This window comes from Anabas testudineus, chromosome 22 (assembly GCF_900324465.2).
Source record: "Anabas testudineus chromosome 22, fAnaTes1.2, whole genome shotgun sequence".
Lineage (NCBI taxonomy): Eukaryota > Metazoa > Chordata > Actinopteri > Anabantiformes > Anabantidae > Anabas > Anabas testudineus.
In genome coordinates, this window is record NC_046630.1 from 16,651,578 (window position 1) to 16,679,567 (window position 27,990).

General features: G+C 41.3%; 1 protein-coding gene and 1 long non-coding RNA gene across 2 annotated transcripts; both read right to left on the bottom strand.

Annotated features, from left to right (window-relative positions):
- Nucleotides 1-5,776: 5,776 nt before the first annotated feature.
- Nucleotides 5,777-7,171, bottom strand: LOC113148574. Its single transcript, XR_003297446.1, has 3 exons — nt 6,858-7,171; nt 6,327-6,383; nt 5,777-5,897 (listed from the first exon to the last, which is right to left on the bottom strand). It is a non-coding gene; the product is annotated as an uncharacterized LOC113148574 (long non-coding RNA).
- Nucleotides 7,172-7,331: 160 nt separating this feature from the next.
- On the bottom strand, nt 7,332-27,977 carry tsc1b (TSC complex subunit 1b). Its single transcript, XM_026339826.1, has 22 exons — nt 27,770-27,977; nt 23,382-23,596; nt 23,114-23,217; nt 22,619-22,771; nt 21,633-21,777; nt 21,109-21,263; nt 20,906-20,979; nt 20,630-20,808; nt 19,553-19,671; nt 18,259-18,424; nt 18,012-18,133; nt 17,540-17,633; nt 17,099-17,206; nt 15,681-16,326; nt 14,974-15,017; nt 13,818-13,984; nt 13,085-13,267; nt 12,819-12,929; nt 11,313-11,435; nt 10,064-10,251; nt 9,541-9,717; nt 7,332-9,315 (listed from the first exon to the last, which is right to left on the bottom strand). The coding sequence occupies exons 2-22, from the start codon at nt 23,488-23,490 to the stop codon at nt 8,637-8,639; spliced, it is 3,846 nt and encodes a 1,281-aa protein (XP_026195611.1). The 5' UTR covers nt 23,491-23,596; nt 27,770-27,977; the 3' UTR covers nt 7,332-8,636.
- Between the last annotated feature and the right edge of the window lie 13 nt (nt 27,978-27,990).

Here is a 27,990-nt window from a genome sequence, read left to right on the forward strand (position 1 = left end):
TGGGGGTAAAAAGCTAAGTCGTCTTAATTATTCAGCTATAGGCAAACAAAGATATGCATTTATAATTAACAGAGTGATGACAGATAATATTTTTATTTTTCAAAATGATCCTGCAATCATGATGAAAGAGAAGCTTGCTCATCTATCTATTGTGTCTACATAATGTCTACATGGCGACGTACAGGAGAATTAAAATGTTTTTGTCGATAGAAATCAGAAGACTCAAACCTGAAACAAGCTTTGAGGATGGGATCACAGGAATGGCACACATTCCCAAAGCAGTCAAGCAGCTTAGGTACTCGAGGTAGAGGCCTGCTGGGAATACTGCGGGTCACTCTAAAGAAGAAGGTGGGGTACCAGATGACGAACAAACAAAACCCACGCAGGGTGTTTTGACACTAAAAAGAAAATCCTGCATCCTTTGAAATCCAAATGAGTTGACGCAAGGTTCTCAATCCAAACACACTGCCACTGCCCATGAATCCAATCCTCAGATGTTTAAGATTAAACCAGAAACTGATATTTTTTCTGAAACTTCTAAAAAAAATTTTTTAAATATTTCACCAGGCTGACCAGAGCAGCCATAACCTCTGCTTGAACTGCCTTCATGCCTGGACACAACTCAGCTCTAAATACATGACTTCTCTTAAATTGGCCTAAAGGCGCCTCTGCTTTCCAGACTTTCCTCAATGCACTGTGGACACCAGCCTCCTTTGACCTTCACACCAAGCTGCGGCCTGAACCTCGGCTATTGATTTTTCTAACTATCTGTTTACTCCTCGTCTGCACACTTTCCCAGCTGCTTGGAGAGCATCGTTTGCCCCGAGGCGATCAGCAGGGCTCAGCTTGTTCCAGTCTTTGATCATCGTTCAGCCAGAGGATTAACATATGCACACTCTCTTCCTCCCTTTGTCGCTGAGCTTGATAATAAATCTACGGCCTTCCTCTATCTCTCTCTCCTCCCTCTCTCTCGCTCCAATATGGGACGAGCCATGAATCAATCAGCCCGCTTTACGCCTCGTGTCCGACATGGATGCAAATCACAGAAGGATCTGTGGGTAAAGCTCTGCTTATTAAAACCCGATGCCTGTCTCATTACAACCCGCTCATGCACATGCATGTCGCCAAGATGAACAGCAGGTAGCATGCATGAAATACAGAAACATTGGTGGAGATAAAACACACACAGACGAGATTAACCGATTTCTGCTACTATTATCTCAATGGAGGCCAAAACTAAGCCTCACCCACTTTGCCAAAACAAAAAGAGAATCGAAAGTTAATGAAGCTAATTACCGTGTCATTGTGGGAGGTTACAGCCTCGTCTAAAAGAGGCTTAATCTGAGGGAAACTGCAGTGCAGAGGAGCACCTTCGTACCTGCCCTTGCTGTGCAGTAAATGTACTAATTAAGGTTGGTTTGAGCCTACAACCACCCCAGTTAGCTCACTTAAAGGGCCAGGGCTTATGGGGTTTAGAACAACACTCCTAAGGACTCTGCAAGTAGGACACTGAATAAATGTGTGAGACCAAGCAGGAAAAAAGTAAGTGCATGTATTTCCAGGTAAACAGGTGCCTTTTGTTCTTAAAAAGCAACCTATGTGGTTTCTCTAATCGCCACAGTTGAGACACGCCCTGACTCCCTGTTGCCTCTCTTATTTATTACGACCTAATTATATCAGTGTGTCAGCTAACACAACTAGCTCCTTGCCCTAAATGCTGCAATGCTCCTGTGGCTGAGCTTGTACTTGCAGACCTTATGTTTCTGAGCTGTGTACCATTTAACCATGGCTTTTTGAGACTCACAGAGTTGTTTAGCCTGCACTTCTTTCCCGCTCATCCCACCAAGAATATAACGGATAAGGCAGAAACGAGCACATGCAGTGAATGAAAATACAGTAGCAACATGAGCTCGGGATTGGCAAGGCGAGGAGGAGGAGTGAATTTGGACGAGTTTCCCTCCTCATCACCAGCGTGTCGGCCTGAGTGGGCCTGCGAGGTGCCTGAGCTGGGCCCCTGTTAAAAAAAAGCGAAACCTAGCTTGCAGGAAAAGATTCATCCTCTCACCTCAGAAAACAACAACCCCACTCTCCCCAACAGCGAGACAATCAGGTGTGTGCTACTCAGGGTGAGGCTGTGGTGACCCAGCATGCAGAGATGAGGATAGTTCTACACACTGATGAGCGCTTTCACAGACATCAAACAGGAGCACCGCAGACCTCCCCACGACCTGCCTGTACTGCCTTGTCTCCTGTTCTCTGCTTTTATTTGAGGTTGATACGGGCAGACAGATCGGCAAATATCGATCATGGTGCACTTGGTAAAATTCTCCCTCCAGGTTTGAGAGGTGATTACAGGCCTTGGACGCAGCTGATGCAGACTCAGTGTATGTATGCGCGCACACTTGTTTTTCCTACCCCACCTGTCAGCCCTACATTCTTTGGTTTGAGTGTCTCCAATCATCTGCAGAAGAGAGACATCTTAAAAAAACCCACTCAGACAGGCAGGCAGGCAGGCACTCTGTATAACGCAGAAAATAGGTTATAAAACGCAGAGAATAATGCATGTGAATCGCAATCATCGAAATTCAAATGATTTGGATGCATCCCCAACCAGTCCTCCTCTCCTTGTCTGCCTTCTGTCAAGGCCTCAGAACTCACCAATAGGATCGGGGAAAACAGGCTGCAGATTCAGAGGGTTTACATTAGGAATGGCCCGTTATTAATTAAGCTTGTGGGGATGAGTATTTTGACAGCGGCTCCCGAGGCGGCAAGCGGTGTGGATCTTGGCTCTGACCTGGCCCAGCAGGGGTAGGAGCTGTGTCTTTGAGGTGGTGGGGGTAGTGGCGTAGAATGGGTGGTGGGCGGGAGAGAAAGAGGAGGAATGGGGGGAATTGGGGTGGGGGAGGATGGCTCCATGCCGACAGCCAGGCCTGCTACGTCTGTGTGCCCGCTTTGAAGTGTCACCTTGAGGGAAGAGCCGATGGCCGAGAAGCCGGGAGGGCGGGAGCCGCGGAAAGGAGTGGCATGGTTGGCATTGCCAGACATGGTGCTTTAATATTGCATGGGCTCCCGTCCATCTCTGTACACACTCAGGACATTCCTTCTGCTTGATTTAGTTTGAAAGTAGATCTTTGTTGTGTTTTTTTCCCCCTCTCCTTTCCCCTCCTCTCTCACCATGCTGAGGCTCAACACCTGTGCTGGTTTTGTGCTCATTCTTGCCTGAACAAATGTCAAGCACTGCAGTCAGAGTAACTTATACAACTATCTGCATTATGAAAGTTGACAGTGTTGAATTTGGCCTGCTTAGTAATATAGAGCTGATGCATACAGCTTTTTATTATTAAATGATTGCACTGCAAAAATAAAATTAAAAAATGCAAAAATAATATCACTTCAAGTGTGAATATTTTCCTTTAGAAAGCAGCCTTTTCTATAAATTACTGTCTGTATCTTGGAACATGATTGAACTGAAGAATTCACAAGCAAGATGTGTGTTTACTCCCCTGTGATGCACTGAAATGTATCGTATTCAATCAAAAGGCCACTCTGACTGGTTTGATTTAACAAATGTTGTGTTGTACTCGCTGAACTTTGGCTCGGTTATAACAATCCCAACTCTCTTTTTTTCCCCCCTCTACCTTCATGCATCTTGAAACAAGAAGGAATAAGACAGTTTGTCCCCCGAGAACCAGGAGAAATGAAATGTGGTTTTAGAAAATGCATGAGACAAGTTAATCTGCATTGGAAGCTGACAGATTTTCTGCACTTGAAAGAATAACAACCTGATCATATTTTGCCTCAGAATTAAAATGCATCTACTGTTAAATCGATAATCACGTGCCTCATTCGCTGAATTTCTACAAAATCTCAGATCCACTGTGGTGTTGCTAATTGCTAATGTTACTTTCATCACTTACTGGAATGGCATCTGCCTTTATAAAAAACGAAACCACATCACTAGGGACTAAACTTAAACTTTAACTATTTCCCTCCAGTCGTGCTGTGTTTGCCTGACCCGCTGCCAGCGCAGTTACAGAGCACGGCAGAGAATCAAACATGGCTTTAGTTTGAGGAGATGCATGAGAGGGAGTTTATCAACAGAGGCTTCAGGAATGGAAGTGTTTTGAAGTGAGGAAAAATGTATTTAAAAAAACACTCACACTGCATGCACTTTCTACCCACTTTAACAACCGTCCCAGTTCACAAATAGCAGTTTTAACTCCCCTGATTAGCACTGACATCTGCAGCCTTTCATCTTTCCCTCCATCTTGTTTTTTTAATCAGATTAACCCAAACGGGCATCCTTTAATGGCCTCTTTTTTAGGAAAGCTGAAAGAGGAGAGATAATTAAAATAATTAAACCGCTGGGACCGGTCTGTGCACACTCATCTCCCACTCTTTTCTCTTCTTCTTGCCTTTAAGTTTTGATTCTGCCTTGCTTACTGATTCCAGCAGCACAGAGAGAGAACAACTCATCATCCTCACTTAATTGCATTAAGTTGACTCTCGGAGGTCCAATTTTTTCCTCCAAAACAAACAGCCAATGTAGGATCTCATCTTTAGGTGCATGTCAGCCATCTAAATGTGGAAGTCGATGGGGGAGGGCATGCTTCTAAACAGCCTTTATGGAGCATATTTATTTAGTCAGTGAGTGTATTTTGCATAAGTCCGAAGATAAAAAAAAGGGGGGAAAGTATCCCCTTTAATGATTATTTATTCATGGACTTTTAAGCTTTTAATGAGGACAAATGAAGCCGTTTTCCAGTGTCAGTATGTAGTATGCTTACCAAAAATATTCTTGTTTAGCATTTCCTTTTGCACTGTGTGTCCATGAGGAATAAACACTAACATTTAAATATAACTAGGATTTTAGAGCGAGACTTTCAAGCGATCAGTTTATCTTGATCTTGCATTAGTTTTGATCAGACTCTGTGATGACCATGATTTATTAATTTTCAGTAATCCATGTAACTGAAACTAAATTGCTAAAATATAACTGATGATTGCTTCAACAATAAATAGGCTTAGGGATACCATATGATTTTTCAGAATAGTAATTCTCCAACTTCTTTCAGACACACAGAAACTTTATCAATCAATGCACTTAAGAACTTAAATACAGCATTATATGCTAATTTATAACAATTATTCACCCTACTGTAATTTATTCTCATTCTACAAGCACACGTGTCATACGGTTGCACCATCTAACTTTTACACTGACAACATGAGTAACAGGAAAAGTAGGCTATAGCACACCAGCTGAGTTATATTTTTGTATTATAGGTGTACATAGCTTGAATATTATAATTACACATCTTCAGATATATTCAAACTTTACTTCCTGTCAAAAAGAATCGAATGAATTTTTGCATGAGGATTTTACCAAGAGCAAGAGCCCCGACATCCCCCTCAGAGTGTAGCCCCTAACTTTACATAAGCTCGGATGCCTTTTTCCCCCCCCTCCTCGTCATACACTTTCACTTCGTTCAGATCATTTTCACAGGGCTTCATTTCAAGTTGGCACACAAAAAAGGAAAGAATCCCTTTGCTGGAAATACTTACGATTTATATTTAAATTTTCATGGAATCTTTGAGAACATTGAGGAGCAATTTCACATTTGCACTGACATCTAATTTCTCAAGTACAGTCTGAAAGCACAAATTGCCAAGGATTCCCTATGTGCCCAATTATCCTGCATCAATTTCCTTGACCCTGCGGAATGCTGGTAAATTAATCATACCACTTTTTTTTTTTTTTTTTTGGACCCTCTCTCATGAAATACATATGCAAGCGTTTGATAAACTAATCATACTTGGTCGGTTATACTCACAAAAAAAATCAGTCCCGGTAGCAAGATGAGAGTTAGCAGCCAAGCCCAGGGAATTAGGAGCTGCTAAAATAAACACATACAGTACGAACACGCACACAAAATACAGTCAAGATGATGAAAAAAAAAAAATAGTACAAAACTCTACGGTTTCCCAAGTTTGTTTTCTATTATGCCTATATATTTGATTGAGTATTCAAATAAATAAATGGATGAAATATTAGGACAGGTTTAATCATATGTCAGTGATGATGAGCTTTTAAGGCGTCTGTGATATTTTTTGTCTACAGTCTTTGAAGAAGCTGTTTCTGGTATTTTAACATTTTTAACAGCGCAACATCAAGTAAACTGAAATATTCCATTTTAAAAAAATCCAAAGACTGATTGAATAAACACATAACAACCCTCCATGACATTATAATAATTACTCCTATCTTCTATTAATATTTACAGCATCTGAATTAGCTCCAGTGACCAACATGTGACACCTGTTACCTGTTGATCCCAGCAGGCTGCAGAGTCTGCTGCTGGTTCCTGGAGCAACAGTGTCCTCTGGTGGAAACAGGACAACAAACAAGGACACAAGTGACAAAACCTCATGTTTAAAAAGAAAATATGAGCTGCAAACAGGCACCTTAGGTTAAAAGATTATATATTGGAGAATAAAACAGAAGCACAACAGCTTTTTGTGGCCTAACATGTAGCTAAATAATGTTAATACAATTATCTATCAAGCTAGTAGTTAAATGCCGTTTTAACGTTACTTCAGATTACACACACAAACAAGTTTTCATGCATAAATGCAAGAGATTTCTGAGTTTTATTTATTTATTCTTTGGTTTCTGTCTGAAAATGTTTCTGCAGGAACCAACTTTGCTAGTTGATGTTAGCAAAACGTCACGTTTAGTTAACGTGATGTAATGTAGGTTTGAAAAACTAATGTAATGCAATTATAGACTCCCACTCGTCTCTGTATTATTTAAGATATTTAAAGACACTTTAAAAGTTTAATATCGCTGGTTTCACCTGAAAGTTAGTGCCGACGATTCAAACCGCTGTCAATTAGCCAAACAACAAGGTCCAGCTGCTAGGCTACAGTTAGCTTAGCTTCTTCTAGCTTAGACTAAATAAATAAATGAACGATTACCATGACATGTACGAATCGAAAGCCTTGCTCTATTAACAAAGTAAAAATAAAAAGGTAAAACGAAAAGGAAGCCACCGAGCCTGGTACATAACACAGATGAAGCCACAAGCTGTAGATAGGAGTGTTGTCAATCTGACTCTTGGCTGCAAAACGTTGAACTGTTCCTTTAGTTTTCTATTAGTCAACATGTCGCTCTGACCAGGCTGTGTGTCACATTTCAAGGATGAACTAACTTTTGAAGATGTCCTCACCCTCACTGATCTCAGTGACTAAACATTTTCTTTCCAAGTACAAACTGCATGGAGGAATTACTGTGCAAAAAAAAAAAAAAAAAGGCAGAAAAAAGTCATGAATTGTAGTGCAAAACATTGAAGACGATCTTTATTGTTCACAGTTAAACACAAGCCACTGCTTTAAGAACTTCATTTTTGCCATTTTGTCCCAGATTATCCAGCTCCGGTCAAAGTCCTGGTTTCTTCAGTTTGTGCTGATTGTACCTTCTGTCTTGGTTTGCTGTAGTTACTACAGTTGGCATTTAAAGTGGATTGTTGAACATGCTTTAGATAGCGAGGCAGAAGGAAATGACAGCAGGGGTTCCCGGTGGACAACAGGATTTTAGGCGACTTTCAAAACCGGAGTTTACTTCTAATACTAAGAAATGTTTATCAGACTTGGAGAAGGAAAACCTATAAGACGAGACATTTTCGGTTTCCCACACTGTACATCACAGCTGAACGCAACTCGGGAAACATTTCTATTTAGAGCCGTCTGAATTCAGCCAGAACACATGTTTTAATGGCACTTCCAAAACAATCAGCTGGTTGTCTTTAATAAAAGAAAGTTTTGAGCTTGGGCTTGTGTGGTTCTAATTTAGGAAATGTACTTGTGAGCTCCTTTCATACTGGAATAAATAAAATACAAATAAAGCTACAACAGTATGTGGAATTTATAAAAATGCATAAAATTCGTTTCAGGTTCTAAATTTCATACACTTTCATCATCAAACAAAACACATTCTCCTTCTAGCTTATTTTGGACAAAAACACAATGAAATTTGTGTGGAACTATATGGAGTCTTCTAATTTAGTTGAACTGGTCTCTCTCCAAGGTTTTTCTGGACAGGCAAAAAAAAAAAAAAAAAAAAAAAGTCATCACTTCCATCGCTCTGAAACTGAATTAAATATCTTATGACTTATTTTGATCATAGGTGATTTTAAAAAGGGTCAGTTCACACCAGCAAATAATAACTTAGGTGTCTGTCTCCACATCCATACAATGGAGGTGAATTTATCTTTTGTAGTGCTGCCATTACTATGGCTAATCCACACTTTCTGATCTATGAAACCTCAGGCTAACGGTGTCACAGGTAACTTATAGCTAAGCTTGATCTCATTTTGTCGTTGTGGCATATCTTTGTCTCATAAATAAATTCCTAAGTCAAGCATGTTTACCAGTAACTCATCATTGTTAGAATTCTGCAGGGGAATAAATCCGTGTAAGGGGGCAAATCCTGTTGTCCACTCAGAGAAATGGAACAAATAACACTGAATTCCAAAGAGTTGCTGACATGTTACTCTTTTGCTGATTTGTAGCTCTTCTCTATTGTTAAACTTCAGTCTCTCATCACCCGCCCTGCGTCCCGGCTCAGTTCAGTGTCTCTAACTGTGCTCATGATGTGTTTCATTATAGTCCATGATCTTTAGCTGCTGCTGCCGGGGGCGACCTGCCCCCTTCTGGGCCCGCCCTGCACCCAACCCCGCCCCGGCCTTTCTGTGGGGACTTTCCTGGCTGGACGCCCGCTGCTTGGGTTCAGATGGGGGCTCCTTGGTGCGCACAGTGAGAGAAGCAGGGGTGGCAGCTGGGGCGGGGGACGGAGTTGGGATAGGGGAAGGTGCAAGGTCAACTGGGACCATATAACCTGTGCAAGGTGGCTCCACACAAAGCTCAGTTTTCAGTACGTGGGCAAGGCCGGCCAGGTGGGGCAGAGGTTGCTCCTCGTCACACTGGCTCTCACTCTTGTTGCGGAACAGCTCACGTGCCCTCATGCCCAGGAAGCTCTTGGCACTGGGGTAGGAGCCCACAGTAAGCGGCGCATCAGAGGGGGGTAGAGGTGCGAGTGGATTGGCATGGGGACATGACAGGGAGGGCTCCACCAGCAGGGGTGGGGCCAGGTCCTGGCTGCCATTGATGGAGTTGGCTGTAGACTTGGAAGAGGTGCTCGCCTTTGTTTGAACTGGCGATAAAGTGCTGCCGTTGCCCCGAGGAGAGTCGTGTGGTGGTCTGCTGTCCACCTCCTCATTAGTATGGGCTTTATTTGGTCCATCTGGTACCATGCCACTGTGGTGGACACAATCGTGACATGTTAAGAAATATATTCATTCAAGAAATACCTTCATTCAATCAATTAGATGGTGCCAAGTATCTTTATAAACGAGAGGCATGCTTTACATTACTGTATACAGTAAGCCATACTGCATTTATGTTCTTTGTGACAAACAGAACATTAGCTACAGAAACAACACGCTAATATAAGAATATTTAAGAGTGTGTTCAAAGTCTGACCTGGAGTCAGAAGAAGTGTGTGGGTCGGCTCTGCCACCTGGTGGCAGTGAGCTGACAACGGCGCTGGCTGGAGCCTCCATTTCCACCCTGCTGTAGAGCTGCAGGAGCTCAGTCTGCAGCAGCTGAGCGATTCTCCTCTGAGCCTGATACCTGCTGTCTGACGCCTGCAGCTCCGCCCTAAACAGACAGACAAGACAGCAACAAGGAAAAAGACAAAGAGAGACAACACAATGACACAAATAAAAGAAACAGACACACTGGCACAGATTTGGGTGACTGACTTCCACAAGGTTTTTACAGGGACTTTTTACCTGCTGCTCACTACAAACTAAATATGATTTGCCTGCCTTACTTCTACTACTGCTACTGCTACTGACTTATTGCTGCTGTTCTGATTCTGAGACACAAAAACATCTGTGTCACCAAGACATTAAGGTACTTATGGGTTCATAATTGGCAGTTTAAACTAGACAGTTAGACTAAGCATCTCTTTTTTTGAAGGCTTAAAAGTTGAAATACTCACTTTGCTTGACATTTTACATCCTCCAGGAACTTCTTCTGCTCAGCAATAAGATGCTCCTTCTTGGAGAGGTGCGTCTCCAGCTCAGTGACTCTCTGCTGTGCTGCCTCCAGTTTCTGACCCTGAACAAGTAGGCTCTGCCTCAGCGTCTCCACCTCTTTCCTATAAGATACCTGCAGCATCTGGGCCTCCTGGTTTGTTGGGTTGTTGTACAGAGTATAACAAAGCACATGAGGGAAAAAAACAAGAAATACATCAAATACAAGACGAAGAGTGTAAAAGACAGATGAAGCAGTGCACAGTTGGACTCTGAAGATAACAGGACAAAACACAGATTTCTGTCTCGTCTTTGTGAACATCCAAAACTCTTTTTTTTTTTTTTAAACTTATCTATAGTGAAAAGAAAAAATATTATCCAAGCATAAGCTGAGTTTTCATATGTGGAAAAACTACTGTATATTGGTACCAGAAGGCAGCTCAGCTTCAACAAATCTGCCAGATGAAATGATCATATTAGAGGGAGCATGTAAATGCATCCAGACGTACATTTCAGTTCAGCTGAGTTAACTGTTGTTAATACAGATCCATTATAAAACACAGAAGAGTTGAGAAGCAGCTGTCTTGATCGTAGCACACTATGATGTGTCTAAAGCAAAGCTTTTTCAAGTCAAGTTATTTACTTGGAAAATGGAAACAACATAAAAGAATAAGCTGAAAAAGAAAAAACTACATGACAAGAGAATCATTAAATGTGATATTCTAAAAGCAGAGCCACAATTAAACAGTGTTTTTAATGGCAATAGATATGTAATAATATTTTAAAATTAACTTTTCATTTGTTTCTTTAAAATGTTAGAAAATGACGAATCAAGACAATGTCACATCATCAAACTATTCCTTTGTCCAAATATGGTATATTTGGATTTCTGAAGAGTAACGTATGAATCTGCAAGACACTGCTGAGGGTAGAAGTGTATAAAAATCTATTTTATTATAGTCTTTACAAATAATGAAGACTGAAACACTTATTATTCTTCACCAATTAAAACCATCCTCACACTTAAAAAAAAAAAAAAAGAAAAAAAAAAAAACTTGCTGCCAATGATTTTTTATTCCAGTACTGATGTTGCGGCGAGAAAGCTTCAGTAGGACAGTTGATGCCCAACAAACCCAATTAGTGTCCCTTTTTTCACCTCAGTACGTCGTCTCTGGAGTTTTCTGCATCTGTCACACACACTTCCTCCTATTGTACCTTTGTATTATCAGCTCCTGCATGGTGTAACTCCTGCATGGACAGCTTATGTGCCTCCCCGAGGAGCAGCAGCTGCTTGTTCAGGAAGCTCATCTGCTGCTGGGTGCTTTCACTGTTGCTCAGCTGAAGGACACAAGAGACAAACAATGACGACAGAGGGCAAAACAGCAATTACGCTACAAACCAAGCCTGTCCAGAAATATCTGGTGATACATCAACAATAAGCGCTGCAGAATTAGTCATTAATGATCCCACTGAATCTAACAAAGACTCAACAGAGCACCAGAAAACAGTGATGCAAATATATCGATATGCATGTCTAAGAAGGTAATTTTGTTTTGTTGTTATGTTTAACAGTCATTCTGTGAATATAATCCTACCATATACATCAATAGCCAGGCCAAAACGTCATACTGTATTTTCAGTGAATACATTGTGTGCAAGTATCACAACTCTGTAGATGGCTCTTTCATTTGTCAGGATTTTGGTTCAGTCTGGGTCAGAGGAGGGAAGTAGACCTCAGACAAACCCCAGGAGGCAGAAAAACAACCAAACCCCCTGTGTCGCTGACCCAAAAATAAAGAGTGGGAGACAACATCTCCAAGGCAACTGAGCCCTGGGACAGTCTGCTGTCTACAAAGCAGTGGCAGGACGAGGACGGGGCCATGTGCTGTTGTAACTCTCTGAGTCTGACCCAACGGTTGTCTGCCAGCCTGCTCGCTGTCCTTCCCAGTCAAATGTAGATTTAAGCTGAGCGTCAAGGGCACTGAGCAAACAACCTCTGATTTATCATAGGAATAAGTCTTTGGTAGAAAATGCTGTGCGAGTAGTGCACATATGCCTTTATTAGGAGGCATGCACATCTCATCATCTAGACAGACGTTAATATAGACAGACAGACAAAATAATATCTTTCCCCACATGATTTGATTTTACAGTCATCACCTGCAAATCGTGACAAAAATGTTAATTATCAGGTCAAAGGTACTAAAATATACAAAATACGGTGTATATATAATTTGACAAGTGTATTTACATGTGGCAGCACAATTCTAGGTAAAATGTGATTTTTCTTAAACTCATAGCTGAGATAAAGATTTTTCTTCTTGATAAACTTCATGCAATAGATTTCCCTGCTGTTACAGAAACAGAATCACTGCCAGGCAAAGATGAGATCATTTAGGGGTCAGAATCAAGATTGTGCTCTAAAAATGATTGCGTGTCCCTGATTTTATACAGTTTTTCAGCAGACAGCTGCCTAGTTAACAGTTCTGCATGCTGATGAGGAATTTTTGCTGTTAAATAAATGACTGTGTCATCTGCGTTTATTTGGCACTAAATCTGTTTACAACTTTCAGGCAGATATTTGACATATAACCAGAACTGCAAAGGACCCAAGCTAGAACCGTGCAGTAGTTTTCCGTCACCAACCAGAAACCATTAGTAATAATAATAATAACAATATTAAGATATTGTGTGATATACAGTGACTAAAATGTTATTTACTTTGATGGTCATCTGGTTGAGTAAGTGACCAGTGTGGCAGACTTTGTTGTTGGCCCTCTGAAGCTCTGCCTCCAGTTCATCCATCCTTTTCTGGCACTCCTGCAACTTAATCTAGAGACACAAAACACATTTTGATCTGAAATTGCTAGCTACATTTGTCAGATATATTTGGGATACATTATCATCACTGCACTGTGACTGAAATATTATTGTAAACATGTATACAATGACCTCTGCAGATTTCTCCATCAGTAAAGTGTGTGTACCTGGAGCTCCTGGTTCTTGGTGTAGTAGTCATCTCGGCTCTGCTGCAATTGTCTAATCTGGCTGTGCAGCCTGGTCACCACTGTCTCCCGGTCATCCCACAGCTGCCTGTACCGCTGCTGCTCCACTTGCAGACTCTCCCTCAGAGACAAGATGTCCACACTCTGCAGGTTCAGCTGGTCTTTCTGCATGAATGCAAACACATGCAGGGCCGCAAGCAGAAATGTACAGAAGATTATAAATGTGTAGATATTTCTGTCCTTTTCCTATCAGATACATAAACAAACAAACAAACACACACACACACACACACACACACACACACACACACACACACACACACACACACACACACACACACACACACACACACACACACACACACACACACAAATATATGTACTCAGTAGTTAAAATTTCTTTCAGTTAATTCCTGTACAAACATACTTTTTGGAAACCTAAATCAAACTACTATTAACTAATTTAGTCTTTTTTTATATGTAAATATAAAGTTATAGAAGAGTTTTAAAATGCCTTAGTAAAAGATACATCTAAAGAAATTGCAACATGTTTCTCAATATTGTTCTAAAAGCAAACAGGCGACACAGATCACTGAGGGATCTCTCTCTGATGTGAGCCAGTTAAAGAAAAGACCTAATTGTGCTTTGTCACAATAAAAATATTAGAAAAAGCCCGTTTCTGTATCTTTGTCCTAAATTGCACATGCAAACATACCATAGCATTGTTCTGCTCTTCCAGTGCAGTGGCATTGATGATGCGTCGGAGGAGGCGCCGGTTGCGGACGGCGTGCTGCTCCCTCTTGTACCGCTCGTACAGCAGCTGGTTATGCAGCAGGAGCAGCTGGCTGCGCAGCGTGTGAAGTTCGTCCAGTGGAGCAGAGCCTGGGGAGGTCATGGTAATAACAGTATAATTAACATGGGCACAAAACATTTACTGTACACACTACTAGATATGAGATTATTATTTAAGCATAGTCCACATAATGCTGTGAGAAGTACAAAGCTTTAATGTGGTTGTACTGAAGTGTTCAGATCAGATTCTGCATTTTTAAAAACATGACAAACAAGTCACGGGATAAATTTGGAAGATATTTTTCAATTATGTTCGAGCAAAAGTTTGTGTTAAAAAAAAAAAGACAGATGAGGGGGCAGCTAGGGGCACAGAATGGAAAACATAACCTCACTGGAAGAAGCTACAAATTCAGCTCTCTGTAGGCTATGACACAGCTGCACAGTGGTACTGTATCTGACTGTATCTTGACCGTATGGAGGTGCTCTGGTATTAATAACTCCTTCAGCTAAAAATGAAAACATACAATTTATCATTCATTAAATATTTAAAAAATGAAAATACATATTTGTCAAATACAACTCTGGATAAAAATCATGTACAGAATGGAGGAAAGGAAAACAGGGTTCATTTAAAGAAAGATTCTCAAGAATTTGATCCAGGATGTCAACAGTTATTGGGAGTTGACGTCAGGAGACCACAAGAGTTGTGTGAAGTTTTGTTTGAGATGTAATCAAAATTACATGACTCTTATCAACCAGGGGAGATTATTCAGTCCCAAGTCGCTGGAGAAAATTAGATTCAGGTCGACCGAGTGCACAAAGGGAGGTAAATAAAAGCAGAAGAAGCCTCTGAACAGGCAACTTTCGAATTTATGAGGTTCTGCATGACAGTGGGAACCTTGTGTATTTTGATACACCTCAGCTGAACATATCCAATGTCCAGCTTAGTAACATGCTGTTCACATCTCGGAGACTTGATGAATCACTAGTCATGCCTAAATAACGCTCTGTCTGCAGTCTTTATAATGGCTTCTTTTGTCAGGGTATGGGAGTGCTGTGCTGTGCTCTGAGTGCTTTACCTCCAAAGTGTGTCCAGTCAGCTGACTTACTTGGCAAAGGTAATCTGTAAAACAACAGAAAGAAATAGTTTATAAAAAGATCCCTGTGGAATGCTCGACTCTTAATCTACTCCTAAATCATTCTATAAAACCAGACTATACTACATTTAAAAAAAACAACCTGGATAAAACACACACATTCAGTCCTCACATATACACGTGAAGTGTCATCATTTACATGTCAAACAACCTTCAACTGCAAAATTGATTTAGAAAAAAATATAAAATATAAGCTAATTGTCATTTATTTTTAATTTATTAATACTATTACGTATTGTGTAATCTCACATTAAATTGCTGTTGTCTATGTTGTCATTGAAAAATCCCTGTAACCTGTTAATGTTTAATGTTTTGGTTTTAATATGTATTAATCCTAATTAGTTAATTGTTGTTATACAGTAGTTACTGTCACATATCTATACCTATTACCCACACCTATGTGTTTTATGTTCATGTTATATGTCTCATTATCGAGGAGTTCCAATCTTTTGATTGGTGCTTGAGGTAAACATATAGTGTGTAAACGTTAGCTCTGTATATCCATTATTGTATCTGTGCAAACACCAAACTAACAGCCAAAAATATGGGACTAGAAACAGAAATCCCTTGGTCAAGGTTGTAATTAAACAAACATAAGTTTGAAGCCAAGTCAAAGTCAGAACACTCACTTCTTGAGAACTTTATCGTGGGCATCGCTCCCCTGCTGAACAAGGCGATCCAGCACCTCCAGTGGTGAAGCAGCCACTACCCCTTCTTCCTCCCCGTCCTCCAAGCCCTCCTCCCGCTGAGACAGCCTCTCCATCGCTGCCTTGCGCACTGCTTCCAAAGTCTTCTGCCCCACAAACAGCGAGGCTGCCCTGGGCAGAGCCAGGTCGAAAAATGACTCATACGGCACCGGGGCCGGGGTCTTGCTGCACGGGCTCGGAGAGAACATCCCAAACTTTCCCACCTCGTCGTCTGGGGCGGAGGGGCTGCGGTGCAGGTGGTGATCGATGGGGGTGAAACCTGACTGGAAGGACCAGGACTGCTCGAGGCTGTGGGCTGAACTCCTGCTGTCTCCTCCTGCTCCTCCCGCTCCTCTTTCACTGTCGGCACCACTTGTACTCGCAGTGATCTCAGCTTTGTCTGGTGTTGACACAACGTTGTGCGTGTCCCGAATGGGGCCTCCAGGCTGCATGCAAGAGAGGGTCTTGTCTTGTGCCTGGCTGCCAGTCAGAGTCTCAGTGGTGCGATAAAAAGGGGAGTCAAAGCCCCTCAGAGCAGACAGCTCCTGCTTCTCTTCAGTGAGCTTCAGCAGCTCCTCTGTGATGGCAGCTGCAGCAGAAACAACATGGAGGATTGTGATGGAGTTGAACACGTTTGTATGTTCTGAATGTCAGTGTGTGCTTTAATATTTCTGTAGACAACATAAATACCATGTACCTGGTGTCCCAAACAGAAAAAAAAAAAGAGTTTCCTGGGCTTCTGCTTTTTCCCCCGACAGAGGAAAAAAACATTCAAGTGTAAGCAGCTACCTTTAGCAACACAGTGTGTACCATTTAGCAGATGCTGTCATCTGAAGTGGTTCACAGCACTGTAGGTGTATTTATTTTTATTACAAGTGGCTCATATGAGATTTAAACCTAAATGGACAGATAATACACAGGGCTATAAATATATTTTAAATATATAAATATATATTTAGTTAAAGTCCAGGAGCTCAGGTTCATTTTACAGGATAACAATTTCTGATTCAAAACTTTTTGTCCAGTCAAAACAAACCATGGCACTTATTTTAATACTTAAAGGCTCTGAGATATATTTATATGTATGAAGAGCAATCAGGCATTTAATAAAACAGTTTGCCAACTCATTTATGATTGTGACACAGCATTTTCACTACTGCTTTTTTCTGACTTCCAACCTGCTAAAAGAGAAATCAAAATATCATTTAGACAGTTTGTCTTTTCTTTCTGTGTTTGCCTTGTGCAGCACATGTTGGTCTTGGTAGATTATTTTCTTCAAGAAGATACAATCTGTGTTTTCTACACCGAGTCACAAAACAACTGGACCTAGTTCTATGATCTAACCCAAAGTCCACACTCACCCTCTTCCCGCTCTTTCTCTGTTCTCAGCTGAAGCTCCAGCTCCTGTTTCTTCATGAAGACGGACAGTTCTGTCAGAGTCATGGACATGTTCTCAGCAGTTCCTGCATCTGATAAGGAAAGGTGTGGATCACAACAACGCAACGTGTCTTCAAAAGCAAAAGATGTGAGAAGTGCAAATAGTGTAGTTTTTGGAAGGTGGATACAATTCTATATGTCATTGAGAATAAGACCACAGAACCAACAATTCATCATCTGGTATCACAAATAGAGGCCTTCACTGGTCCGCTCAGTTGCTACTAAACAAGACCCAACTGAAGTTATTTAATTATAACTGATTTAAACTGGTGGTTGTTCCCTTTGTAATGCTACCAGTCTCGGAGTTACATGCCAACACATCTAACTCACCCAATGTGAATATGAAGTGCCCCATCATGACTAACCTCTGTTTGTTGTTACTTCTGTACTCTTTTCTGGATCTTTCACTGGTTCCTGTCTCACCAATGCAGGTTTACTGCTTTCTCCTTGTCGACGATCCTGAAAAGTCGCAGAGTTATTTTTATTATTATATTATTATTATTTATTGTGATCTAGCTATATTACGAATTTGTTTCAGATAACAAGTCAGGGTTTTCCTTTGTTTGGGGGACAATTTAAAGACACTTGCAGGATTATGGATTTGTTTCAACCAAAACAAACCACACAATAACCTGCTTGTTTGAACATGCTTAATTTAGCCACAAGAGTAACAGGGTCCTGAGCAATTAAGCTATCATGGCATTCAGAAAAACAGTGCACTGCTGAGGAACAATCACAGTCATTGGCAATTTGCAATTCGGTCACGCAAAAAATAAAAAATAAATAAATCCACAAATGATAACTACCCATCATAAACTTTGCACTGAGAGAACATACCTTTCTTGGTGGACTGGACTGGACTGTGCTGGCTGGTAAGGAGATTATGGGGAAGTCGTCTGATAGGGTGGGAGGTGGTGAAGAGGTGGCTGGAGTGCTGGATGCAGGCGTTCCTTTTCCTCCTGCTCAGATCAAAACAACAAGAAACAATACATAAATTCCATAGTGTCACTCAGGTAGAAAGTAACAAGCACTACCACACGCTGACAGCCGAGCTGTAATCTGCTATGATGGCGATGGTGCTGACCTGATGTGCAGGGGAAGCGGCTGGGAAGGTGTGAGGCACTGTGGGAGAGCTCTAAGTTGGGTGACATGCCCCTAGAGGAAGGGGGCGTGGCCATGCCACACAACGAGGAGGGGCTCCAGAGAGGGTCCTTCCCCCCGCAGGAAGAGTTGAGTTCACAGGTGGAGTTCTGCAAAGAAACAGAGACCAGATAGCAAAATGATCCCAAATCTGACAAACCTGCAAACAATGCTCTTATTACAATATGTAATTAGAGCTTAGCTTAGTTTAGGACTAGAAACATTTGAACTGCATTAGCTCCTTTCCCCTGTTTTTCCTGTGCTTTGTCTTAGTAACACCAAGTCCACCTTCGCTGACATAATAAAAATAAGTACACACATAAAAAATTTATGTTTAGAGTGTAGCTGACATTTAGGCTAAACTCTTTCCAGAGAGACAACCCGACTTTGCAGGAGCCATCAAAGATCTACTTTCCCTACAATATGTTATTATACCTGACCTCTGACCTCACTTTGATCCACCCATCATCTTTTCTACCCTGTTGTTGCTTGTTGGGATTCAAGTATTTAGTTGCACTTTCTAACTTCACTGATATTAATAACCAGAGTGTTGATTAATGTAATGACAGAGGAGCAGGTGGATGTGTTTTCAATCACACGTCTCCTCTGCTGGGCTGTGGGGTCAGGTGTACAGCTGAATGAGCTCCTGTCTTTACTGCACTCAAAGTAGAATTAGGAGTCAACAACACAAACTTGAGCCAAGATAAAAATGTCTTTGTTTTGTTGTTGTTTGTTGTTTTTTCTAAATTGGCAGGTCTTGCATGTTTTCCAAATTTTCCATCTGTCTGGGCCAAGGGGGTGTGACACAAATCCTCAGACAGACCCCAGGGGGCAGAAAAACACCCCAAACCCCTCCCTTGTGTTGCCCACCTCTTAATATAAAAAGGAGATATCTCCAAGGCAACCAGCCCTGCTAAATGTCTACAGAGAAGTGACAGGACGAGGATGGGGGCTTGTACTGTAAATCCTGAAGCTTGGCCTGTCCATCCACCAATTCCGCTCCGCTTCTTGAAAACCTTACTCTGATTAAGGGTGTTGACAGGGGTTCAGGAGAAAAGCAATCAACACACTTCTTCCGACATATGATGTATAGCATGTAAACATGACCCTGTGTACAACAGGTAGGAGCAAACAGAAGCCTAATGTTGAAGTGCTCTAGCATTAACCTCTGATCATCAGTTACTGTGTTTTAAAACCAAGATTCTGACAGCTTTTGACTGGATTATAGATGATCTTACCTGGCGCCTCGAGGTCTGTGGGCTGCGGTAAGAGGACTGTGTCCCTGAGAAGGGGGGCAAGGACAGGGGCGGGGGTAGCGGCTGCCGCGGAGTCGAGAATGGGGTCGAAGAAGAGCTTCCTGTTGTCAAGAAGACAAACAGTCTGATCAATCTTCGAATGGATGCACCCACCTTACACCTCTGTGGTCTTTCTTTGTTTTTTGTTTTTTTGTTTTTTACACCACTGCTTGGTATTTGTCCTTTGAACCAGTTAGAAAACACAATTTGAGCATGAGAAATATAGTTTCATTACTGATTGCAGATGCTGCCACTCATTAAGAGATTAAGGGTTAATCCAAAAATTTCAGAAAATAGAGTAAAGTGCTTCTCAAAGGTTCCCATAATATAATACATGTAACATAGGACATTTTAGTTAAAAACAGAGCTTCAAGTGTGTTTTTCTATCCATACATAGTTTTTCAATTATACTTTCCATTAAATGTTCAACATCATTCCTAATATTAATATTAAAGATAACATTTGCAATAGACAGGTTTTATCCACACCATTGTCACAGTTAAAAGCTGGTTATGCTTTACCTATATATGTAACCCATAACTTCAAGCTCTGATTAAATGACACATAAATTAAGTATCTGTGCATTTTTCAAAACTAAAGACAGAAACTTGTACATTAATACACCTTGGTCTTGGTACAACATAAAATAAGCCAAAATCTATTCTGTATTATGAAAACTGATGTGTTTGCTGTCAGCAACTTCCTCTTATAACAGCACATGTGTAATTGCTGTCATTTCCTGTTTTATCTTCTCTATCATAAACTGATAAAAATATATAAACCAAAAACCTTTTCATTTGAACCATTTGCAATTCTCTGGTTCACTTGCACTGGGGAGCAGGGTTTATCTCAGTCAACTGTATTAGTGTACACCAGAGATATGTTTGACATAATTTAAAAAAACTGTGACTCTGCTCTGCAGCAGGTTTTCGTTCAAGCGATGCAAGCAATGATTATGCTATAAAGAAAAGGTTTTTTTTATGCTGTATTCAGTTTCACAAGTATTAGATGTTTGCTGACCATAGCTGCTGTGGAGGTCTGCGTAGGGGCTGGAAGTGCAGTCTTGTGGCCGTAGGTGGATTTGGGGGTAAAAGTTCTCAGGCATGGTGGCGTACCCCTCCTCACAAGAGGCCTCCTTGGGGTCTAGAGACACTTTGGCACATTCGATCACGATATCGTGGATTTCATACTTTTTCCACCTACAGCAAAGCGTAGCATCAAGTGATACAGTAGACTTGGAAAAGACAACTTAACTCTAAATTGTTTCTTTGCTGGGCAGAATTGCACAACGCTTACCTAGTGGGGTCAAGTTCATGGTCCTTTGTCCCCGTCACCAGTTCTGGGTGTATACGTACATGTTCCAGCATCGGCTGAAGGATGGAGCAAAGTTTTAATTAATGAATGATAATAAAATACTTTATTGATCCCCTTGGGGAAATTGTTGTTACAAAAACCACTGCAGAGCAGAAGACGCACAGCAGCAGTAATAACATCCTCACCTTCACAACCTCCTCAAAGGTTTCCATGTTCTCCTTCATGCTGTAGTGTGATCGCAGGTAGGACACAAAGTTGCACGGATACATGCCGTAGAGACGGTGAAAGAGTGAATAAACACTGGCGTGGAGGTGGATTAGGTAAACCTCTGAAACATGCCCTGAAGGTGCAAAAAAATATCAAAAGGAAACACAAACATGAATTCCAGGCAATATCAACAATATCCTACATATACATCAAAACAATTCTGAACTACTTTCTCCTTTTCACAGGAAACTATCTAGATGGCTGCACGTTTAACCAGAAGACTATGTATGATCACTCTTTAATTAATGAATAATACTGCAAACACATTACATTACCAATGCATCCTGATGTAAAATTACACATAGTTTCAGATGCAGTGTCCATGTTCTTTATAGCATGTGGCTGTATGGTTAAACACATCAGCATGGAGCACTGCGTCGGTAAACCGACCCTTCATTTTCGCAAGTATATGTACACACATGTTGAACATGAGTGTTCCTACCAGGATTCTTAAGGTTCCAGGATGCCAAGCGGCCAAAAATGTCAAAATACTCCCAAAGGTGTTGCTTCCCAGCTTGAGGGATCATGGGTAGCAGGGTGATCAGCACCAGCACTCCAGTTATCAGCACCACTACGTCCGCATCCGTCTGCCAGCACATGAAGACATAAGTGTTACAGTTTCTGATGACTCTAAAAAGTTTAAATCTTCCAACTGACAACATCACCACCTTATCATTGTATATGTGTGTTAGCATGCAAACCTGTTCTAAGTAACCTTAAATACAAAACGCTGAGCTTAATGGGAATTCAATGTTTCAGTGGTCAAAAACAGAGTAGCACATTTGGCCTGATAATGCCTCTTAAGTCAGGTAATTATCAACATATGACAAATCATCAACCTGAAAATCCATTCACTGCCTGGGGAACAGCAATGACCTAACACAGCAACACTGGAGACACTTGATTCAATTTTCAGCTGCTAAAGTAACTGAAACCTTAATCAAATCAAGAATTTAATTAACAAATAATTGAGCAGTAACATTGTAAACTTCACCTCCATCCAGTTCGAGTAGACGAACAGTGTTTCTCTAAGGAGCAGTGATTGCCAAAGCTAATCAATAACATACTGGATCAAACCTGCTCGTTACAGGTCAACAACACACTTTTAGCAATATTAAATCTTTAGTCTGTAAACACTTTTTCTATCATAGCTTTACACAGAGGCTTGAAAGATGGCTTCAAGGTTTAGCACAGATTACATAAATCCAAACAAATATTCACTTAAGTATCTGTTAGGTGATGTGCTTAATGTGCTGCCAAAGCCTTGCAGGATGGTAACAACATATAATCTTTAAGCGAGACTCGCCGAAAATCTGTTAAATTCTAGATTCAGCTGGGTGAAATCCTCTAATCCTCATCTATCTACACACCTGTCGGCGTTTTGACAGGGAGATTTCTTAGTTTACTGAGTCTTAACGGGGCCGATACCTTTAGGCATTTGAGCAGCGACAGCAGCAGAGGGTATCGAGCGATCTTGTGGATCCAGGACGGCTGCTTGCGGACTACATGGCCAAGCAGGGTGAGGGTGGGCAGTCGGCAGGCCTGTTTGGTCATGCACTCATTCATCTTGTCCAGAAGGTGCTGTGAGAGAGGGAGAGGCAGGAGACACTTATCACAGGCAGTGCTGAGAAAAGGTGGCTGGCTGGTGGTGTACCTTCTATTCAATTAAGAGAAGAGAAAGCCTAATCTAGAGGTTAGTAGTGCCTACACATGGTGAGACATGATGGCTAAAAATCACCACCGTGATTCTATGCTGACCTCTACAATGGACGCCCAAATGTCAGGATGCCATGGGCAATTTAAATTACAAGCAACTCAGAATCATAGAAGACCAGAAATAATCTCGAGCACCATAAAACGGCCATATCACCTTCGGAGTTTTAAACCCTGGTGTGAGCAGGACTGTTCAGAGGCTTTTCTTACCTTATCATGTGGCTCTCTAACTGAGGACAGGATATGCATGGCCTGGGCAGAGTTTGTTTCCAAAAAGTAGTCCACCACCCCGTTGAGCAGCATGGACCCACGCTCTTCAAGGAAAACAGGACGAAAAGAGAGGCAATCATATTAAAATTGGGAAATTCCCCCCAAGAGAACTATGACAAATAAGGAGTTTCTTAAGCTCATAACTGTTTATACAGGTGTGTAAAAAACGATTAAACCATACTGACATAAAAAAGCTAAGCAGTCCTACCAGTGCTGAGCTGCTCATTGATAAGGCCTCTGATCTCTTCTAGCTGGTGGAGGTCGGAGGTCTCCAGGAGCGGGAGGAGGTCCCCCACATTAGGTTGCTCCCTGGCCATAGTGGTGGCAGTGCTGGAGGGGGAGGCAGAGTCTCTCTCACTGTGTCTGTCCCTGGCTGCCTGGAGGACTCCTGGGGCCACCCACCAATACAGTCTCCAGGCACCTCTATGTTCACACCAAGACCAAATCATAAACATTTCCCAGAATTAGTCAGAGATCTGATCTAGGATTAGTGGCCACATGACAATCTCAGCTCTGTGCTGGTGAGCAGGGTTTGTGCAAAAGGAAATTCTTTAAAGCTTATATAAAGAAAATATTCTGTTTAATGGGCTAAATCAAAACATAATACTGCTGAAAAAGACTATGAACTACATTTGTAGGTGATATAATGACTTTAAAATGTGTCATTCATTCAGAGAAACTTGCTTCAGTGCCCATTAGGTCATAACTATCAAATAGAAAACTATCTGCAATATCAGACACAAAGAACCTATTATTCAATGTACTGTATGTAATAACCCTAAAAAGGCTTCGTACTAAGCCTAATTTAACTTTAACCTCATCTATGAGTCATTATATTTGCATCTTTGGTTTTAAGAATTCATACATTGTTCTGTCTTAAGGACTATTACTGTATGTTAGAGTTAATGGTAATGACAGCAGAACTGGACTGTTTTCATCAAAGCTTTTTTTTTTTTATACTTTACCAATAAGACTAAGGTGCACTTGTTTTAGGCCATTAACAACAACTGATCCGGTGGAGGTAGTAAGATTGTGGCTGTTTTCAGGTTTGTGGTTAGATGCATGAAGGGTGAGGTAATTAAAAAACAGCCCGTCTTTTAAACATCGCTGGATAAATAGAAGTTAAAGCTGGCCACAAAAACAAATATCACAAAACATTAGCACTCTTTCAGTTTACATGCCAAACTTGTAAGCACATATCTGCACATCCATGAATCACACAGCAACATTATCATTTAGATGAATGTTTCCAGCCATAAGATGAACTTAAGTGCAATAATCATCCCCTTAAATCCTGCTAAAGCTCTGGTCTTAGTATTTCCCACCTTCTGCAAAAAATACCTGGCTTTTAAGCTCCTAAATGTTTCACTAGCGAGTTTAGAGCTTCATTCATGTGTCCGTGCTGTTGTTTAGTGTAGTTGGTGGTGGGCTTTCTGTGGTATTATGTTGAGCTTCTTCACTACAGCGTTGGATTATTTTGGCGTACTACAAACAATAGTGACTAAAACTGAGGAAAATATATTGGAGCTAGGAGATGTTGAACAGCAATTACTTATAAAGTTGTGGTCCTGACAGCTAAACAGTGAGCTGCCACTGCTTCTAAAGCTCTATATTAACATCATTATGAGCAAACAGTCACATCGCAATTTGATAGATATATGCAAACGCTGCTTAGAGCCACTTTAAAGAAGAAAACCTCAATGAAACACCACTGAAGACAATAACTGCAAGCTGTATGTTTGACACCGCATGGTTAACTGACACATGTGGCAAAGAGCAACTGCACACTGTCACCACAAGTTTGCTAATTGAAACGACATACCTAAATGATTAATCACTGCGCATAGGCCCAACCCCAGAAACGGCAGACAAAGTTATCAACTAGCTAATGGACACAGCGGCGGATTCATCACATGGGTTGAGAATAACTCCTCATGGAACTAGGTGGAACGTAAGAGATTATTATAATTCAGCTATACGCAGGCTTACAAAGAAAAGCAGGACCCAAAGTACCACAGTTATACAGTACAGCACTAATCAGGAGAAGTTCAGACACTCTAAGAACAGATTAGCAACTAAATAAATAAGACCGCCTATTAAAATCCCAGCTGCTAATGTGTTTATTGTGCTTCAGGTTATTAGTCTATTTATATTCTATATGATACATTTAGGCAAGTCGCTGAGTCAGTCCTTCAAGGGTAAGGATGGAACAGTGCAGATCAACCATCTGGAAAAAAGGCCTAGATTTTAAATAATCCTGATGGACACTTTGTTATGGTCAGGATGACTGCACCCTACAGCTTATTCTCTAACAGGAGTAATGAATCAGCACCAGAAATCTCATCTCTCAACACGCTAGAAGTCCTTTAGAATCCTACTATGGTTGCCTGTGTTTTTTGTTTGTTTGTTTGTTTGTTTGTTTTTTTACAGGCTACAAACTCTATCATTAGTGCAGAATATTGCTAAGTCAAGATGACTAATGATCTGATTCCCTTCCCTGAAGTTGTACATCAGTCAAAACCACTGCGATCTGGACTGAAACATTACAATATTATCCAATATTAGCCGCCTGAGCTTCACACATTCATAAGAAATCAAAACAAGCTAATAAATGCTCAAATATGTTGTTGGTGGTGGATTCATATACAAAGTCACAGCACAATCGCCTCCTGTTATCAATTAACTTCTCAGTCGTGGGCTTGTTGGATTTAGACAGTAGGTTCAAGTGAGGCTGTTTTCGTCTTCTTGAACGGACAGGTCAGGCACAAACATGAGACACACTCAGTGTGATCTCAGGCAGATTGGGAACGTTCAAGAGGACACAAAGACGCTTTATGTAGACTGAGCACGCCATGTACACGGTGCAAATTGCATTTGGCTGTTTACGAGCTTTCACCAGCAGCCTCCTCTTCTCCTGGGTGAATATTTTGAAGCGGTTTTGACAAGAAGGGACCAATGGCCTGCTCAGTTGATTTTAAGAAATTATTTATATTAATCCAAGTGCCCTGACCTAAAAGATACAGGCTTGTTGAAGAAGACAAAGGGAGAGAGGAATATTGATGTGGCTTATTGTGGTTTGGGGCAGAGTAAAAAAGCCTAGTTTTGATAACAGACAAAAAGAGCAATAAGACATCATTAGCAATACATTTTTGTCAATCCACCCATTGGTCAACTGATAATTTTACTATCAACATGTTATGAGCCTACAAATAAATATTTTAGGCTTCAAAATAACTTCAACTAATGCACAAACACAATGACTGCATTAATCTGACACCTGTCACTTCACTGGAAAACCCACTGACCTTCCTTCACCTCAACAGCTGGCTGGAGCTTAGTTACCACCTTAACACACTCAACTAAGATCAGAAGTTGCCCAGCTGCATTTTATTTTGGCAAATGTCAAAAGGCCACATTAAATACCGACATACGACTCCTCTTGACATATTAGGCTATATTAAATTAAGGTTTGCACACACAAGGGTGAGGCAGAGAGAAAAACACTCGCTATCATACTAACATTTATGTTAAAAATGAAAAGTAAATGAATCTGTATTTACAAACTTTCATTGCTGCCAATGTGCAGGGGACTTTAAAACTTTGCATGACATAGTTCAACAAACAAAATATGACTATTGCAAATAAATAAACACTTGTATAGACTTTTCAGTGTCTGACCAGTGTGTAACGGAGCCATCTGTAAAATCCCGACTAAAGCCCCCTATGCACAAGCTGGCATTTTCATAGATTAGACAATGTTGTAACAAACAGACCTGGTGACAGTGAGGGAGCTGAGTCCAGTACAATGAGACCGAGGAGGTCAAACTGTGAAACTAGTGATCCATTTTGTCTCCACGGTGGCAGCAGGGCCTGGGAGGTGACAGGCCAAATGAACACATGCTGACAACGGGAAATTAATGATTAATGTAGGGTAGAAAAATGTTATGCTGAATTCAACTTTGATTGTAGCTGACAGCTCAAAAGCGAGGAAGCATGATGCAGGAAGATGCATGAAATCTGTCACCGAGATGCACAATTAAAACATCAGGTAAACACATAAAACACACAAAAAGCCATAAAGGCAGTGTGCTTTGCTACTGTGTCTACTGAAAGTAATGCAAAGTGCGGACAGACTGAGGTGTGAGGCTGGAGATCAGCAGAGCTGCTGTTGTGTGGGGACTGACCACTGTCTGCTGTCTGTCTGTCGTAAACAACTCGCAGAGAACAATGGGCAGGGTTCGCTGTACCTACTTTACCCGAGCATAAGAAATATGCAAGAATCCCGTCTCTGGCACTCAGAGTAGCCCGTTCAAAGTTGAAAGAAAGGGCACATAACATCACGGTGAAGTGTTTAAAGAGTCGACATCCACTAAATCCATCCCTGGGTCTTTCCAAAAACAAGTCAGTCCCACCGCCGTGAGCTAACGTTAGCTGGGAGCAGCGACTCACACTCGGTCGGGGATTCATCTCGCCTGTCAGCCGGGTTCAGTCCGCGGAAAAGCGAGCCCGGCAGCTCGTGTTTAGCAACACAAGTCGTATGCGTTAAGATTTGCTGTGAGAAAAACCCATTTGATGTAAATAATCGAGCCTGTTTACCTGTTAGAGTAGCTGCACTCCACAGGGCGCCGCCATCTTGAACACCTCACAGCCCATCCCACCGCAGTGAGCCTCCGCTGACGGGCTGCATGCAAACTAATCCCACAAGTTAGCGCCCGGCAACTCGCAACCGCAACGTTTGCAAAGAAATGTACCAGATGAACTTCTCGAATAAGTTCACAGAATTACGCCAGACAACGAAGACAAAGCGCTTCAAGCGT